A 19,649-nucleotide genomic window follows, 5' to 3' on the forward strand; every position below is an offset into this window, starting at 1 on the left:
ATATTTTTGTCATTAAAATGTTAATTATAGCTCTTCTTTAAAAGTACTGTGATTGATAAGTCCATCTAAAACTATGCTACGGTCCTGATTACTCTGTATTTCCTACAGTCTAAAATGACTTCTCTGTAAGAATTCTCTTTCTCCAAGTATAAGCTTACCTGCCATTAAACTCATCTTTTGACACTAAACGTTTCCCAGCTTTTTACATAAGGGACAAAAAGGCTTGAATCCCAGTCAGTTGCTGTGATTTCTGGTTAGTGATTAGGTATTGTAATTATAAACTCTGCTTATTGCCTTCTGTGCAGTGTTGGTTTTGATTGTTTTTATTCTGTCACAAAAAGTAGAGTTTTTAGAGTGGAATTTTGCAGTAATCCCTACAAGTGTATTCCGGTAAGAACTGATTTTCGGGAGATCTATGCCACAGTGGACCAATGCATCAAAACTGCATTAAAGGTGCTATTAAAATGAACGCATCAATGAAAAAAAAACCCAAACCCCAGACTATAATAGCATGTAGCTAATATCTCCATCACAAAATGGCACACATTTGGCCATCACTTTGGGTTTACTGGAGGTCCTTATCTGCCTGGCTACTATGGAATGCAGAAGCTTATAGAAGTCTGGCATGGTAGCAGGATTTTCTGTTTTTGTTTTTTTTTTTTTTTTTCCGTGGGAGAGATTTTCAAGTTTTAACAATGACAGTGTCATGGGACCAAGTGCTGATCTGGTATTTTCAGCCCAATAGGCGTGCTTCAGAATCCTTTGCAATATCCGGTGCAGATGAGTGACAGTCTCTCTCTGTCAGGAGATACATATCCCCATGTGAGTGACTGAGCTGGATGCATAAGGTCAGCAGGTACATAACTTGTGTTTTAACCCCAGCCAGCAATAAGTGCCACACAACTGCTTGCTTGCTTACCTCCCTGCCCCCAGAGGGATGGGAAGGAAGATCAGGGGAAAAGGTAAAGCTTTAAGACTGAGATAAGAACAATTTAATAACTGAAACAAAATACCCATCAATAATAATAGTAATGAAAGGGAGGGAGAAGGGGAGAGGATTGAAATCCAAAGGGAGGAATGGGCAGAAAAAAGCCCCAAGTATGATGCATAATACAGTTGCTCACCACCTGCTGGCCCATGCCCAGCCACTCCCCAGGAAGCGATCTGCAGGCCTTGGCCAGCTACCCCTGGTTTATATACTCAGCATGACATCCCATGGTATGGAATGGCCCCTTGGCTAGTTCGGGTCAGCTGTCCTGGCTGTGTCCCCTCCCAGTTCCTTGTGCCCCTCCAGCCCTCTGGCTGGCAGGGCCTAAGAAACTGAAGAGTCCTTGACTTTGTATAAACATTACTTAGCAACAGCTAAAAACACCAGCGTGTTATCAACAGTATTCTCACACCAAATCCAAAACTGCACTGCACAAGCTACTAAGAAGAAAATTAACTCTATCCCAGCTGAAACCAGAACGCCACCAAAGAGGTGGCATAGGTACATAGTGATCCCTCTCTATGCCAGCATTTGTGGAGACAGATACTCTCCCTCTGCTCACATCACATTTAGCGTATTGGTAGTCCTCTGCATCTGTGCAGCAAAGCAGTGCTAGATTAGTTAGCCTGCATAATAAACGCTAAAAATCAAAACAGATCTCTTCTAGTTAAAGCTGTTAAACTACAACTTAAAACAGCATCAGGGCACTTTCAGACTCGGTGTAACTAGGAGCAACTTGATTCATTGGCACAGCACTTATATTGGGTTGAACTGAGCTTGCGATGTTAACAATATGGTGAGTGGAAATCTCAGTACAAGTAATCTGAAGTGTGAAAGCTTCCTTCCGTAGCTAATTCAGTGCTTGCTGGCATCTCCTCTGCAGTGTAGCCATAACATGCTGATCAAAGAGCTAGCCACATCAGCATTTCACTGACATTAATGCTCATGTATTAGGTTGAGGGTTTAATAAGCAATAAAGTTGTATGTAATATCTTGGTGATGGAATATTTGTGGTATAATTATTAGTAAAATGTGATTTTCATCTCTGGATGCCCATACTTGTCAGAGTAAGTTATACAGGATATTGAATTAGAAAATGTAACTTTCCAGTGTGCTAAGAGGCAGAATATATTGTACTGTTGTGCATTGTGAATATTTGGTTATAAATGTCAAAGAAACATATTCCGGTTCTACATAGCTGCCGCTCGTATTTAAGATAAGAAAGCGTGTTTTAAAAAGCTCAAGTCAAGTTTTCAGTTAAAAATGTCTTGTTTACAGATGTTTGTATATATTGAAAAAAATATGTCTTGCACAGAAACCCAACCCCTTACCAAACTTCTGGTTTTTTATTTTCCTTTTCCATTGTATCTTGTTTTTTCAGAGCGCTACCATAGACTGTAAATTAACAGCAGCAGCAGCTGGAGATAAAAACTTTGACAAAAGCCCAACAAAAACAAGACAGCCTCGAAAAGTTGATCTGCGAGCTCGATACTGGGCATTTCTATTCGACAATCTCAGACGGGCAGTTGATGAAATCTATGTTACATGTGAATCGGATCAGAGTGTGGTAGAATGCAAGGTAAGTCTTCAGCTGTTCTTTGCCTGTTGTCACATGTCTCTTATTGTGCTTTTTTAATACTTTACAGGAAAGCCAAATGGGGAAATAGTGTCTCAGAAACATGTTACTGTTTGATTTGTATTTAGTGAGGGCTTGTAAATAGGAAAACTGATGGCAGCTTTAAGAAGATGCGTTCATCTTAGGCAGCGACTAATTTTTTAAGTGTATAAATCTTGTAGGGATGTACATAATGTTATTATATTTCAGCTTTTAAATCAGTTTTTGCTTATTGAGTTCTGATTTTGTTAATTTTCTGATTGAACGCAATTTTTTTCCCCTCTAATGTTAATGTTCTTTACTGTAGGTGGCACTGTTGTGATTCCGCCTTTTTCACATTCGTTTGCTTCCTGTCAAGTGGCTTAATTATACATTGCTCCCTTTTTGCAGTGATAGTTATTCAACTAATTCTCTCTGTGATGCTAAGAAAGTGATTGGTGGTCAAGTGTAAACAATGTCTGGTTGGGATGTCACTGTAAGGCAAGCTTCCTAGTTTTGAATAACCTGTGTTTGTAATAGCTTGTGCATCTGTTCTACATTTCGTGAGCCATAGAAAGACCATTGTCGTTTAATAAAAATCACTCATTCTTTAGAAATTGAATTTATTGCAAGCCTTAAGAAAAGCCAGAAGAATGAATTTGAAATGTTAAAGATAGGACTTATGTTTTCATATTAAACATGGCTAAAAACTCAACACATTCTGGAAATGATTATCTAATCACTGTAAAAAATCACATATATCAATTTAAGTGAAGTTTTTTCTTACAGTCTGCATCTAGTTCTATGCTGTAATCAGACATGGCCAAATTGACTCTGAGATTAACATACAAATATGTTTCATTGAACGCAGGTTTGAAAACTGAACAGTAGCTAGAGGATTCCAAATTGCTGGTTGGTCTAAACACAGTTTAACATGTTGTTACTGAACTGTCTTCCTGCTCAGGGAACTTCTCTGGAGAATTTTTTTTGGTTTAAGAAAATCAGTCAGCCTTGCATGGTAGTTAGATTACCATTTTAAACTAGAACAGAAGCATATTTGTATCATTATCACATATTTTGGGGTTAGATATCATTCAGCATTTGAATTGTGCTACTTGATCTGTTCTTGGATGGAGATACTACATAGCCTAATTGAAAAGTCTTCGTTTCAGTAGATGCTTGACAATGATGTATGTATCCATGTGTATCAGATTACTTGTTTGTAAAACAGGAGGTGGAAAAAACAAAAATTGAGTAAACAGGGGAGTTCAATGTCATATGTTGTAAAACTTACATAACATTTGTGTTGCTTTTATGTTTTAAAAGATCCTTTTTCTCAGCACAAAAAAGTGCTTTACCTGAGTAGCTGGAATATGTGTTTGTGTTACGGTCTTTTGTTTGTGAGAGTTTCTTTCAAATGTTACTGTTAAATGATGATTATCACTCTTGATAAATCACTAAAATTTCTGTTAATTAAGCTATGAAGTATAAAACTGTTTAGTCTGGCACATTATTTTTACTGATGTTTCACTTCTATCAATGCTATTGATTATCATTATTTATTTTGGGGTGGCTATTGTTGACAGATACAGTCCGGTTTCTACTAGAGGTAGAGTTGTCAATGTATTCTAGCTAATGAGTTACAGCAGAATATCGTAACTGCTGTCTTCTGAAGTGACTGCTTTAAGTAAGTCTTAATAGATAAGCATATAACATTTTTGGTACTACATACATAGGCTTCAACTAGGGAATGATTAAACATGTTAGTGTGGACCTAGTTTTGAATTTGGATGGATTATTTGTGATCACGAACCACAAACAGATGCTTGTGGAAACTGTGTCTTCCTCACCTCTGATCCTGAAAAGCCAGTGCTTGCTGTTCTCCATCAAATGAAATACCTTGTTCTAAGTATAGCCTTCATATTTTGGAATATATAGAAAGTGCTTATTGTAGTATCCCAACCTTTTAGGAGTTCATAAATTAAAATGGTGATCTAGTCTCGGAGTTCATTTGGCAAGCAGTATTTATTAAGAAGCACTCATTTGATGCTGTTTCAAGAATTCATATAGCTTAGTAGAAGGTCTATGTCCTGCCTTAAAAATAGCTTCACTCAGTCACTCAGATCTTTACAATCTGTCCATTTGTAACTCAGTTCAGGCAAATAATCATAATTTATCTAAAACACACACTTGTTTTAGGGCCTTGGCTTTGGTAGTCCTGTATACATTGCTGTCATGTTACTCCCAAGCAGCAGGTTTCATCCTTTGTCTTGCCTGTTCTGATCATGCCTGGTCAATCTTGCAAGATCTCCTGGTCATGCCTTTTCTTGCTACTTGGAAATGTTAAAGCAATGAACAGAGTCTAGATTCCCTGTTGATGTCAGCTTGGGTGTCCACTGTTGCAAGAAAGATGGCTGTAGCAAGGTTCTGTGTTACTCCAGGGGTGGCTCCAACCACTTGAATGTGGAGGATTGGGAGGATGCAAAGTGATTTTATGCCTCTGAATGAGGCATATGTGAATAACAGCGTAGTATGAGGCATAATATGAATTCTGTCTGGTCTAATGAGATACCTCCCTAACTGCTGTCATCAGTAGAATATCAGTAATGTAGGTGTGGCATGGCAAAATATGTTAAGCTTCCTTGGCAGGAAAATAACATCTGTAATGTGTGTAATTCTTTGGGTTTTGGACTTAGGAGGCCAGGTTTAATGCAGTCATGCCATGTCTTGTCTGTCCTTACATAGTCATGATTTTCGGTCATCCCTGCCATAACTTCTAATATCAGTGGACCAAATTAAATTAACTTGGTGGTCACAGATTTCATGGTGGGAGTATGTGACTAGCTTGAAAGCTGATGTTCTGTTAAGGTTCACATTGCAGAAAAAATTGTGTCAATCTTTATTAAACCAGGGAATTCAGAGAAACAAGAGAAGATAAATGTACTAACTGAGGGAAGAGGGATTGTGTATGTGGTTGTTTCTTGTTTGAGTGAGGATTTTTTTTTTGTTTTAAGTAAGAATTAATTGAAGCACATGTCATTGTGTCATTTCTGGCACAAGAGAAATCAGTAATGGGAAAACAGGCTCCACTAGATCCACAATGTGCAGAACCTCTTAGGTTTTTTTTGCTTAGTGGTTTGTTGTGGTGTTTTTGTTTGTTTGTTGTTCTTATTTATTATTTCTCTTTGAGCAGGAGGAGTTCTTAGCTTTTTCCATTTGTATGTATGACAGTACTGGTCTTCTGGATATTTTAATTTTAAGATGAAAAATCCATTTATAATAAATGTTTACTAAAGCTCATGCTAAAAATGAGAATGGATTAACTGTGCTTTTATGTTTTTTTTGTAAATTTATTATACTACATAGAAAAAGATCAAGTGGTTAAAGTGTTACAAGGTATAGTAACAGACATCAGCTCATTTGAAAATGGATTAATGTATTTCTGCTATACCTGAAGAATTGAGAGGATTTTGATAAATGGGAATTCCACATTGCCTTGTTTATTTCTCATACTCATTTGACAGAGTATCTTTGTTAGCTTTTTTCATGAAGTACCATTTTTATTTTTACTACAGGACATACGTGGGAAATAATACTAAATAAGCAACCAAAATGGTTAAACTGCTAACTTTTCCTTTGTTTAAGTGGGGGTTTGAAAAATTATTTCTGTTAAGATAAATCCATGTTATCAAAAACTTCCTTAATTTCAACTTTTAAAGTGATCTCTCCTCAAACTTATGTCTTGGTCAAATGGACATGTGCTCTTCTATTTAAACATCTTAGTTGTATAAAGATTGTCTTAAAAGAAGACCTGTGTAAAAATGAAACATGACAACTTCTGGTATTTAAAACCTTCAGATTAACCTGGTATAAAAGTTCTGGTGGGTTTTTGTGTGGTTTTTTTTAATGTTTTGCTCTATTGTATTCTTACAAGTTGGTATAGTTTTATTGATTACATTGTCACTGAAGATAATGTTTGATGCTCCCAAATCAGAAAGGGCTCTAGTGGCTGGTTGTGGTTGAAATAGAGACAAAAGGGTTGAGGTAAGGATACAAACAGTGGAAATGTGTGTAAGAGGATCGGTGGTTGTGTATATTTTCACTCAGCTTTGGGAACTGCTGAAGTTGCTATTTTGCTATTGATTTGGAATTGAGAACTCTCAAATCAAGTATATAGATGTGGCTTTGATACTTTGTATATGAAGAGACAATGAACATGGTTGAATTATTTGTAAAATAAAGAGTTCGCAAGTTTAAGCATCATCTTACTGTACATAAATCAGTTTGTGCAATAGTGATAGAGATTAGCTATAGTCTAATAGATTTGGCTATAACCTTCAGCATTTCAAACTGCAAACTGTATGGATATACTATACATTAGCTAGGTTTCTGTGTGTCTGATATTTATATGAATATTTTACTGCCTAGTATTTTCTAGGTTTGGGTGGTGAGCTTAGGCAGAAAAGAAATAATGCCTTTAAAACTCTGTTTTCTAAAAGGAATTAAGCTCAAAATTATTTTTAGATGGAAGAAGGCAAATTATATAGTCAGTTTTGGCCAATGGAATTGTGGTTAATGCAGCAGAGAAATGTGTCTGCTGCTGCTGTTTTGTGGTCTTCAGGTGTCTCAGCAACTGAGTTTATTTATATATGTGTCTGTGTATATATAACAAAGAAACAACACACTACACATAAAACTGACAAGAGTTTGAGCAACTGGATTCAGCAGCTAAGGATACAGTAAGTCTAGAAGAACCTCAGACTACTTCAAATTTCATCTTTGGGTATTTTTCCTCCTAGCATTACTTACTGGTACATTTCTATAAGGTTTTGGCAAGGGTAGTTCTCTCCTTGTTTTAAAGCTTACAGATGCATTCTGAAGTTGATCTGCCTTGAGTATAGTTCAGTGAAAACAGTTTAGTTCTGCTTGAGATTCTTATTCCCTCTTACAAAATGGAAAATTCAGCAATTAAGTTCTGTTGTGCTGAGTCTCATGGACAGCACAAGATACTCTAAAGAGGTGGGTAAAGCCTTTCCCTGAAAAGATTCGTCACAATGTGTGGTGGTGTTAAGAGAAAGAACCAGCTGAAACAACTTTTGTTAAGCTTCCAATCAGGGTGATACCTGTGAGAGAGTTTGAGTAGATCGAAGGCCTCCCAGAAGGAGAGAGGAACTTAGGTCATTAGAGTCTTTTGCTGAGCATGTCTTCTGAGGGCTGCTTTTGGTTCTGGGCGCACTAATTCTTATGATTTCAACCTCTACGTGCAGACTGACACCCATGGTCATCCAGGCTGATTACTGGCTTTTAAGACAGCCAAGAAAATAAAACTGTCTACACGTGTTGGAGCTGAAAGTAGAAAACATGATTTTCCTAACCTCAGTGAAAAGCAAATCTGCAATAATTTAGTGTAATGGCCAAGCTGACCCGAACAGGATCTTGATCCTATTTCCACTGATAGGAGCCAGTTCAACTCTGTCCCATGTTACTTTTTTTGGAGGATAAATTTTGATACCCTCCCCCCCCCCCCATTTTTTCATTTTTACAAATGTGAAAAGTACCTGGTTTGAGGGAGGTAAAAAATACAGAATCTGGTTTTGGATACGTAAGACTTCTTGGGAGACATTATTTTTTTTATGTGAATGTCACTTATCCCCTTGTAGTGCTACAAACCCTAAGAAAGGTATCCCAAGAAGGCTTATGAAGTAATTTTTTCCTCAGCACAGGCCTCTAAATATTTTGTTTAGAAGCGTTAGTCTTGTTCCAATGTGCTGGATTCCTCTGGGTCTCTGTGTGAAAAAAAAAATCATGGCTTTCCAAAGGAATTAAAAAAAAACCACCCAAAACCAAAACAACCCAAACTGCAAAATCTGTTAAGTGTTTTTTAATTAAGGTATATTCAGCATCCTTTGTGTTTTTACATCCAAATTCTTTTAATTGCTAATTATTTCCCCACTAGTGTTCTCTATTAAGTGTGTTCTATCAATTTTGTAACATTTTGAGCATTAATGCCTTGTTGTATTGGTGTCTTCATTATTTGAGCCTCTAGAACATTTCCAGTTAGGAGGAGAATTTCAGCATGGGATGAACTCTGTGACTGAATCTATTTTCTTTTTATTTAGTAAAACCAAGGTGATGATGAGTTTCCCTGAAAGGCTAAGTGAATGATTAAGATACTGGAACATGTAGAATTATTTTTCTGTGTTTCTCATAAGGCGGTCTTTCAGATCTGTAGGGTTTTATTATATTCAGGTTGTTTGAGGTCTAATTCAGTGATTGGGATATGTCAGAAGTATGCTAGGCTGCCACTTACCACTCACTTTAAAAATACATCTTCTATTTCTGAATTTGGGGTTATTTAGGAAAAATATGTTTATGCCTCTTTCTAAATAAATACCCTGTGGCCGTATTGTGGCAGTCAATGTCAAGTGAAAATCTCTTCTGTGAGTGTTCTTCTGCCTCTTTTGGGGCATTTACATTTTAATTGTTGTCATCTTCCGCAGATGAGTCAGCAGTGAAGGACAGGAAAATGGGGTAATGATTGGGCATTCAGTCTCACAGATGGAAATGGATGAGATCTTTCAGAATGGTAATTATTCTAAAAAGCCAGATACTGAAGAGCTGGCATCTCTTCTAGTTGGCAGTCTGGATAATCCTGTTCCTGCCTCTCCATCTTTCACATCATGTGTGTATGCATATATATGTGTATATATGTATACATATATAAAATAATAATAACTGTGTGATTAAGTCCCTGCATGTGCCCCCTGACCACTGCATTCATTCTTATGGAGAAAATTTACTTTGGTAATAGTTAGGCTTCTCAAGAGCAAATCCTTGGCAGGTAGTGGATTACGGCTGTCATGTAGGTGAAACAATGAGGAACAAGCTGAGGCCATATGCAGTGTATTGAATACTTGGATCTAAGAGGTCATGTGTTCTGCAGCTTTATCGTGTTTGCTGCTTAGTGGCTTGTGCAAGGTCAGGGTGAGAGCATACCAATGGGAAGAACTTTTGCTACTGGAAAATTATTCTGTTTTCTTCTTCTCTGCATCTGTTTTATAGTTGTCTTGTCTTTTTTTTTTTTTTTTTTGGTAATAAATAGTATCTACCGTGTACTGAAGTTGGTATAATGAGAGTCATTTGGCTAGAGGAGCTGCTTCCTTTTATCCTTTCCCAAAGTTGTAAGAACCGCCCTGGCAATCATCTTTGTTTAACCTAACCCAGAGCTGGCTTAAAGTGCTTATAATTCAACTGTATGAAAAAAGCAACGAGGAATTTTTTTAAAGCAATTTTCATGTCAAGTTACTGAAACACCCAGTTAACCTTAAAAACATAAAGATGCAAAGAACTACTTAGGTTGTCTGTTAAAAATGTACTCCAGGGCAAGAAAATTGAGTTTGTTTTGATAAATACATAATCTAACATATTTAGTATAGATAATGGAACAATGTAAAATAAACCATACATTTCTAGCCTTGAAAATAAATTAAAGTATAGGTGTATTGACTGAGTTAGCTTCTCTGACATGCATTCTACTGTTTTGAGTTGTGGGAACCTTCAAATTCTACCATCTTCCATGCTTCCCTGTTTTCCTCCTCCTTTTCTGAGAATGGGAGAATAAATGGGGAAGATGACATTTCAAAGGCATGTTGGGATTTCCAAAAAAAGTGAACTTCTGTTTTTAAGGATTATAACAGGCCTATCTAGGACCCAAGTTAAGATTGTCCAGATTCAGGAATATGGGATTATTCTGATGTAGCTACTATATATATATCAGATGTTCTGGTTGATTGCAGACTAACTGATACGGTCAACCAATTGAAGAGACAAGAAGTACCTCTTTGAGATAAATACATAGAAACCAAAGTAATGACTGAGAGCTGGAGAAAAGAAGGAAAAGCACAGCACTGTTTGACATGCAGGAGTATTGATCACAGAATTGAAAAGAGGGGAGAAAGAAACAGGAGCTGTATTGTGAGTGGTTTTAGTTTTATGTCACAGATTTCCCTTTCAGTGTTGCTTTATAACAGTATTGCTTTCTTTTTCAGTTGTGCTGGCTCTTTAAAAACAGTATGGGATGGATATGACCTTGAAAAATAATGGGATTTAAAATTGTTTTGACTCTAGTGCAGCCCTAGTCTACCCCATAAAGGTTCCTTTTTGTCAGCACCTTCTCAAGTGGTGCAAGTTTCCACTGCTTCAGCACCACAGGGTATATCTGCTACACTCGGTATCGTAGGTGAGCTAGAGAGCTGTATTGATGTCCAGGACCCCAGAGCCCTGCACGCCAGTATTGTGTGTCACTAGGACAAAGGGATGGCGCCAACCGTCCTGCTGTATGCGCCAGTAACTAGAATTAATTACAAACCAATCGAATCCGTTGCAGCCAATTGGTAAACTAATTGGTAATTTTAGCTGTGCATCTATATGTAGTTATCTGGATGCCTGTAATGATGCTTTCAGAGCCACTTTTGTTCTGCTTCATCCTGCCTGACAAAATGGCCCTCATAGCTTTAAGCAGAAAGATGTGCATCAGTGAATATGGGGCCGCTCCAGCTGCTTGTCTTGTTTGTATTCCCTTGTTCGTAAAACATGACTCGGGTTACAGCTGCATGGTTCTGCTCTGATCATTTCTGATAATGTGTAGCTAAACATTCCTTAAAATAGGTTAAGCCATTTATTGTATTTTTTTTCCTGTGCCAGTGAACCTCAGGAATATTACTCATATTCAGATTTATTTTTTTTTTTAGGACTATCTCAGTGGCAGACTTGAAAAGTAAATGATTCAGAATTAGATTTTGCTTTCTATGCTCTTATTGTTACTAACAGTCAGCACAACTTAGTATGGGCTAACTTAAATGGACATGAATTGAATTAGAAAGCTGAAATTTTATTAGTGAACATGAAAAAAGAACTGGCTAAAATACTTGAATTGTTCATTTCTTGCAGCAGACTTTACTTAAGAATTATTTTGGTGCTGTAAACTAACTGCCCTGTAAGAAAGATTTTGTTAGCTTTTTTGTGGAGTATTTCCAAACAAAGAACAACTTCTACATCAGTGGTATTCTGTTTGATTTGCCTTGTGTTTGACTTTCTTGTGACTTTTCCCTTACAGCAACCAGCATATGCTCTAGATCTGTCATACATGCTAGTTGAAAGGATACTTCTGTGAAAACTGAAGCTGAATTTCAAACATGCATTTGTGTTAAAATGAATAATCATCTGTATAATTTTACATGATAAAGCATTTTGCATACATTAGAGGTCCTTTTTCTATTAAAAGGACAATTAAAATTAAAGATGAATGAGACGTGATGTTACAAAAATGTGCATTTGTCACCTGTATTGTAGTGGAGTGTTTTTACTGTTTTCAGTGTTGAAAGTTTTACTGTTAAAATGTTAAAATACACTTAAGGACCAATACATTTTCATTTGTAATTGTTCCCAAGATATTTCTAAGTAATAATTACTTGCTTTGAGCAGAAAATTTCTCTTAATACTAGCAGGAATGACTTTGACCTACTAAAGATTTTGCAAAACAGCAATAGTTTCTCATTAGTGTTTTTCATTATACCATAAAATGATGTCTGTATTTTAAACTCTGCATGTGAAGCCAATGTAAGTTTTCATAGAATGCAAGTTTCATATATGGATTTTTTTTGATTTTGCAGCTTTGTCATCATAGAGTACTGTATACATTTTTTTTTTGGTTTTTGAAAGAGTAGTTATGAAAGCTTCTATTTCTGCTTGATGTTGTCTCAGACCCTATCCTTTAGAAATGTATTAATGTGCTTTGTTGGGTGATATCAGCTCTGCTGAGGATGTGTGTTATGTCTGGTGGCTGTGGTGGTCTGTGTGTTTTTTGTCACATTCGGTAAATGATTTCTGAGTTTGTGTGAAGTATAAGTGATTTCCTAGCTTCACGCATGGTAAACAATTGCTCCTTTCTCTACCTGTGACAGTAGATAACTGTAGTTTGCTCAGGGAGCAAAGCTAAGAGTTTAATCATAAGGTCTTTTGCTCTGCCTTCCTGTGAAAAAAATGGCAGTATTGTCTGATTAAAGACTGCAGGATTCCAACTTACCTTCTGATTTTTTATTGTTTCTGTATGTAACTTGACCTTACTGTAGTTACTACACTTGTACATTTGAGCAAACTGGAAATCAGTAGGTACAGTCAGTAATTCCTGAAAGTTAAGGATATTTTTATCAGAAGTCTTTTAGTTTCCTGCTGTTTAGCCACTGGCATTTTATGTATGAATTTCTTCCTGATAGGATGTGAAGTCAAGTTAATTTTATACGTCTTTTCATAACAGTTAATTTTATTTAAGACCAACACATAATTTGCAATATTCTGACTAGTTAATCAAGATCTGCAATATTTTGAGTAAAGCTCCAGCATGCCCACATAATTTCTGACAGTGTGTGCTTAATCCTACCCAGGAAGTATGGGATGGACTAAATTGCTCTTAAAATCCATCCCAGTTGAGGTTTTTTTATGATAATGTGTAAATCTTTCAAGTCATAAAGTATGTTCAAGACTACATTGTTCAGTAATTCATGTAAAAATGCATAAATTCTTAGATAACTATGTCATTTAAAAGTACTTTTAAAAATGGTAACAAATTACTTGGTTTGTGATGGTCAAGAAGTATAATCTGGGTATTGGAGTTGTAAGGTCTGGACAAGTAATTACTACATAGGTGAGAATGTGCAGTTAGCAACTTTTTCACTTGTTAAGCTGTGCTAATCAGAGAAGAGAATGTGAACTTTGCATCTTGCATCTTATCTTGTTTGTTTGCCAGTAAGTTTATGTCAAACTTGATTTTATGAACCCAAGTGTAATGATACTTTCTCTTTTTCCATTCAAAATACCACCATGAGAGTCTTTTTGATTAAAAACTGGGCCGGTATTTGTTGGTACAGTAGTGTTGATGATCTCACATGACAATAGAAGGTCTGTCATTAATCTGGACATGTACAAGCAGACATCATTTGAAAGCTCTGTGCACTTGAAAGTCTGTAGGAACAGGATATGGTTTGCTGAACTTCGGAGGCATAAGAACTTATCTTTTGTAACACAGGGATCCCAGGATTCTCCAGAAGGAATTCCCTCCATCTGATGCAGTTGCCTTTGTGTATTTTTGTGTATTTTTACTTCACAAACAGATTAATCATGACATTTTTAGTCTCCTGCAGGTCTATCAGGTTTTACAGGCAGTTTTGCTTCATTTGATGAAGTATGTCTAGCATATTTGAAAAGATAACTCTGACAAAATCCTGAAACTGATACTGCTGTATGTTCAGAATTATTTTCTTGCCAGATTTTGCTATTTTGTCCCGAGACATTGATGCTTGCCGAGATCTTAGAAAATGTGCACATTTTTTGATAGGATAAATGTTCTAGTGTTTTTTCACATAAAAAATTAACTATTTGGGCATTTTTGTATTCAAGGTTTTTCTTGGTTTTATTTTTGTAAGAGGGTGAAGATTAGTAAATTTCTTATTTTCTTTTCAGTTCCTTTATTGAGCGGGGGAATTGTTTTAAATACAAAGATTGATGTAATGGTTGCTTTCCAGGAAGTCCTGATGATGCTTGATAACTATGTAAGGGACTTCAAAGCACTGATTGACTGGATACAGCTACAGGAGAAGCTAGAAAAAGCTGATGCTCAAAACAGGTAATTAGATTTATATTTTTTTTAATCTGCATCCAAACATTGACACATAGTAAACTTCATTCTGTAGCAGAGATTCAGCAAATGGAACCCATTTTAATACTTGCTCTGGGGCATCAGGAATGAAATTTTCCTTTTGGGGGCAGATTTGATGTGAGGACATAGAGGGGATTTTATCCTCCCTGGTAGTGTTATCAGTGAACAGCTGTGCTGGAAATGGTAGTTTGAAAATACAGTATCCGAAAGGTAAAACTGGTTACATCATTTCAGTTTGTGCCTGGTGTTGAATTTGTGCCTTGGTGCCTAAGTTTTAGCTTTGAGAGGTGAGAAGTAAGGTTTCATTTGTGCCTGTAAAGTATGGGAGACCTGTAGTATGTGTGGACTTCTGTTTTCCTTTGCTAGGTAGTGAGTTCAGTCACACGTCTGCCTAGGTAGAGACAAAAAGTAGACTAAATGTGACAGTGTTTTATTAGTTGGTTATGGGTTGTTAATCCTGCCAGTTGTACTGGAATCAGTTAAAAATAATTTATGTAAGTGCTTTTTAGAATGTCTTCACCAGCACTGGGTTCTACAAGTTTGGTTTTGTTTTTAATTGCCAGTTGTAATTTTCATGTAATCAGCTTCAGGAGTAAGAGTTAAAAATGAAAAAATAGCATCAGCTTCAAAGGGATGCATGATGAAACTGCAATCCTGGCTTCTGCTTCAAACTGTGTTTGGATGAGAACTTTTTAGGTTGGTGGCAGTTAACTTAAGTCAGCCTGTTCAGTTATCTTTGCAAGTATACATTTATCAGTAAATGTTATTGCTGACAAAGTTTGTATGTCAGTAGAATAATAGGAGGAGTAGATGGTGATGCATTTGGTTAGTTCTAAAGTTTTCTGTGTACTGGAGGTATTTGATACCTGTATTAACCAAAGCAGCATTTGAACTGCATTGAACGCTCTGTTCCCCAGAGTGAGAAAGCGTAGGATACCTTAAATGACTGTGGCCTTTTATGTGCATTGCTATTGTCACTTGAACTAGAGGATGTTTCCAGTCCTACGCCTAATCCCTTCCTTGTAACTGCTTGGTTTGATGTTTGGTCCCACACTGACATTTAAATTAGCATTGTAGTCTTGAGAGTATGCATTATTTTTTATATGGGTCTGGCTAATATGTCTTGGAGTTGATGTAGAAACAATTGCTAAGATGTATGATTAAATTCAAGAGTATTCATTAATACTTCATTGCATTTGTTGGTGCTGTTTTTCCTTTAAGGTGGTAGAAGAATAGTTATTGCAAATTTTATTTTAAAATTTCTCTTCCCTGAATTTGCAGACCTACTTCATTAGCCTGGGAAGTAAAGAAAATGTCTCCAGGACGCCATGTGATTCCGAGTCCATCAACAGATAGAATTAATGTGACATCAAATGCTCGAAGAAGTTTAAATTTTGGGTATGAAACCAACCAGATCATAAGTTTATTAACGCTAACTTAAGGATTCATGTGAAGCAGAGTTTGTGGTCATAGTATTTTTCTATAGTAATCAATATATTGTTTTGCTGTTTATTAAGTCCTATATGCAATTATTTGCATTTATGAAAGAAAAGCGTATAATCTGTAAAAGAAAATCCTATCAGGGACTTATATAATGAAGTAAAAAAATTACTTAATTACTGGTTGCTCCAAAGACCTGAAGATAAAATACAATAAGTATATTTCATGTTATCATTTTAATACTTTAATGTTTTCCCACTGCAAAACAGAGGTTGAACTGTCTGTAATTGGCATTTTAAAATTGGCAGTGTATGCAATGCAAATGGCCAACTGCATATGCAAAAGTTAAATATAGGTCAAAAAGAGTGAATGTAAAGTGAGATAATGATTCTGATGAATAGCAAAACTGATAGTACTTAAATGTAGAGCATGTTATGTACTACAAAAAAGCATCTTTTACTTGTGAAAAGGTGGTGGTTTGAAAGCAGTTCAGCAAAAATGTTGCATAAACACCAGTTTAGAGCAGGACTGTCTGGTGCTGTTTCAGTTCTAGAGAGCACCTATTACATATCCAATTTAAATCTTTCTCAGGGCGTGTTTTTTAGTTCATTCATGTTTGTTGGCATCTAGAGCACATGCTATTCTGTTTTGTAAGTGGTTACAATGTCCTCTTGTATTGGTTAAAATAGCTGAGATATACTATTAGAATATTTGGTCAGTACCTCTGAGTATTGAGCTCTTTTAAATTTTGAATATCAAATATTTCTACAAACATACTACAAAGTGTGTTTGGAAATACTGGTCCAGTGGTGCTGATCTCTTTGTGCGTATTGATACTGATCTGACATTTCAGAGCTATCTGCTTAAATACATGATGATGGGGAGAAAATATGCAGAAGTAGTCTAATGAAAAATTAGAATCTGGTGGAAATCAGTGCTCTTTTATTTTTAGTAATATTTTTAATATTAATATTTATTTAATTTTATTATTTTTATATTCGTGTATTAAAATATTTAATTATTATTTATTTAACATTAATATAAATACAGAAGCTCAGCGTAACAAAGTTATGCTAAGCCTTTTTTTGAATGTAATTACATGTTGCTGTTGTTGCTGGAGCTGTTTTATTCACCATCGCAGGAGATAATTATGAACTGCGTGTGTTAAAGCAGCTAATAACAAGATGAGTTTTCTATCCATCAGACTTGCAGACTTTTTCTTCTGTCTTAGTCTGCTTGTGTGTCTCAAAGCAGGGCAGCGCCAGACAAATAAGAGTATTTTGTGTGTGTTTGAGAAAATGCGATAAAAAATAAGGGTTTTGTCATACTGGTACTATGGAAATTTTTGTGTGCTAGGAATTATTAGGAAAGGAACAGAGGACAGAAGAGAAGGTGGTGGTGTACCACTGTAGAAATTCATAGTGAACAACTTGTACTTTTGGTCGTCTTCACCTCTCCCAAAAGCAGTATAGAAAAAGTAGGAAAAGTACAGAAACTGGAAATGGGAACAATCAGAAGTATCCAACAGTATTAATACAGAAAGAAAATAATTTTGAGAAGAAGTAACAAGAAGGCTGTGATAAGTAAAATCACTTACAGAGAAGATGAGTAGGAAAATTTTGTTCATTATTTTTCATGAAAAGGAATTGGGAATACTAACTGAAATGACTAAACACTAACCTTAAAATGACAGAAGTGTTTTTCAAGACTTAGTATGTAGAATTTGTTACTATACAATGCTTTGGATGCCAAAAGCATAAATGACTTCAGAAATTCGTATCACAAAGATTAAAGTCTATCTCTTGTTATTAAACACAAAGATTGTTTAATAAATTACAACAACTTTCCAGTGTAAATTGCTGCAACCTGGAGAGTATGCAAAAGGCAAAGTTGTTCTGATGGTTCTGATGGCACATGGTTCTGATAGTTTCTTTGCTGGTCTGTATGGCACTGTTAGGGTACAGGGCTTGGCCTCCTCCTGGTTTCCTCCTATGAAGTTGTATTGCATCCCCATAGGATGAATGGGGATTATTAAAAACAAACAAACCAATCAGCCACATTTTTATATTTTGTGGAATTATTCCTGATAGGGTTCTTTTTGACGGCTGACTTGATAAACCCAGGAAATAATGACAAACTGATGTCTCGGTGGGGTTAAAGTCAGTGAACAGTCAAGTTATATGGGGTTTTTCTACCTGTTTATTTGAAACTTGTAAGATCTCATTTTCTTTGTCCTTGATTTGCTTTAGCTAGTGAGACAGCTGCATTTGTTGGGTTATTTTAATGAGTGTTGTAAAGCTTGGAAGAGAAATCAGTTGTATGGTCGTAGATAAAATGACTTGTTACAAAAGAGAATTGGACAGTTCTTGAATATGTGCTTCTTGAATATTACCGTTCTGCAATTTTAAATTTTGCTTGCATTCACTTAAGTGGAGCAAAACCCTATATAGCTTTAAGCCGTGTGCAGAAAATGACAATTTTTTTACAAAAAGCAAAATAAAATAATTAAACAGTCACTGCAGTTCTGTCCATCCAGAAATTCAAAGTTTGGGTGGTCAGTGTTATTTGGACCTTTCTGAAAGTTAATAGAATGGCCTTCTAGATTTACAATTTATTTTTGCTGAGTAGGTAATAGAAAAGAGATCTGTTCCTTTATTTCCTTCACCTTGGAACAAAGTACATTATGGATTTGTGTTGATCTACATTTACAATTAAACCTGCACGTTTTTTGACTTCCTGCCCATATGCTTTGTTAGACTCCATATTAGTAATGGTTGCAGCCTATTCTATACAGGTCATTGATGAAATAGGCTGGACCCAGGAAGAAGAGGTGTTATATTTGGCTGTAAATACTCAAGATATGTTTGCTTCTATGATTTCAAAATTTGGTATCAGAGAATGTTTCCTGTGGTGTTTTTCCATCACTAGTGTGTTGCATGTTTCTTCTGTCATTTAACATGTCAGAAATTTTAATCTGAGCGTTTAGCTGCTTGTTAATTTAGTTTCATTGACTACTAAACATAAGGAATCTCACCTGCAGATTTTTGTCCAGGTGCAACACTGTTTTCTGTCTTCTGACTTTTCTGTGACTGGGAGCATGTAATAGGCTATTGAGATAGTTACCTGATAGAAAAAAAAAAAACCAACAACACCAAACCCAAAAAACAGAACATCCCACCTGCTGATTTATTGCTACATCCTTGTTTCTGTGGTTAGATTTACTTTTTTTCATGAGTTGAATTTACAAGGATTTTACTGATGAAAAATCTACTGAGGCTTTAATGTTCAAGAACTACAAATTTAATTTTTATAAACTAAGAAAAGAGAAAAGGAGGCAGGTAGGTTTTTGGAACTAGCTGTCAGCCTGAGTCATTGAACGCCAAGATTAAGTAGAAAGTGTCCTGATAAAGTTTTCTAATGAACCATTCTGTTACTTGATTGGACGCTAAAAAGAGCTGTGACTTTCATTTAGGAACCCTGCAGTGACAATTTCTGCAACACGCCTGGCTCCTTCTGGTGTAAGTTGGGCTGATAAGGTAAAAGCCAATCATGGAATTAAAGCTGCCAGTCCTGAGCTAGCAACAGCACAAACCTTTATGCCACCTCCGGTACAGAAGTCATCGCGGAAAAATGGCAAGTTATTTTCACAAACTGTGTGGTGTAAACAGAGTGTGATGACCTATTTTCAAACAAAAATTAAGTGTAATTTTGCAAAATACAATGCTTAAATTAAGTATTGAAATAAATATCAATGCAGCCTTACATTGTAATAGTTCAATTGAAAAAGTTGTGTTATCATGCGTAGGTAACATTCCACTGTGTTTCCACTAGCTAGAATTTGATCTGTTGAAATACTAGTATATAATACCCTGAGAAATGAAAGGTCTTTGGTCACAAACTAACAATCTGACTGT

The 19,649-nt window shown here is 36.0% G+C and overlaps 1 protein-coding gene across 6 annotated transcripts in view; it reads left to right on the forward strand.

Annotated features, from left to right (window-relative positions):
- The window catches only part of SCAPER (S-phase cyclin A associated protein in the ER), a 168,168-nt gene that overhangs the window by 17,751 nt on the left and 130,768 nt on the right, over positions 1-19,649 (forward strand). For all 6 annotated transcript variants that reach the window (XM_080396856.1, XM_080396858.1, XM_080396857.1 and 3 more), the window contains 4 exons: positions 2,370-2,567; positions 14,162-14,262; positions 15,577-15,693; positions 19,208-19,368. In XM_080396856.1, coding sequence (XP_080252982.1) covers positions 2,370-2,567; positions 14,162-14,262; positions 15,577-15,693; positions 19,208-19,368 — 577 coding nt within the window. The remainder of the gene's footprint in view (positions 1-2,369; positions 2,568-14,161; positions 14,263-15,576; positions 15,694-19,207; positions 19,369-19,649) is intronic.

Source organism: Falco punctatus (genome assembly GCF_963210335.1).
Source record: "Falco punctatus genome assembly, chromosome: 7".
NCBI lineage: Eukaryota > Metazoa > Chordata > Aves > Falconiformes > Falconidae > Falco > Falco punctatus.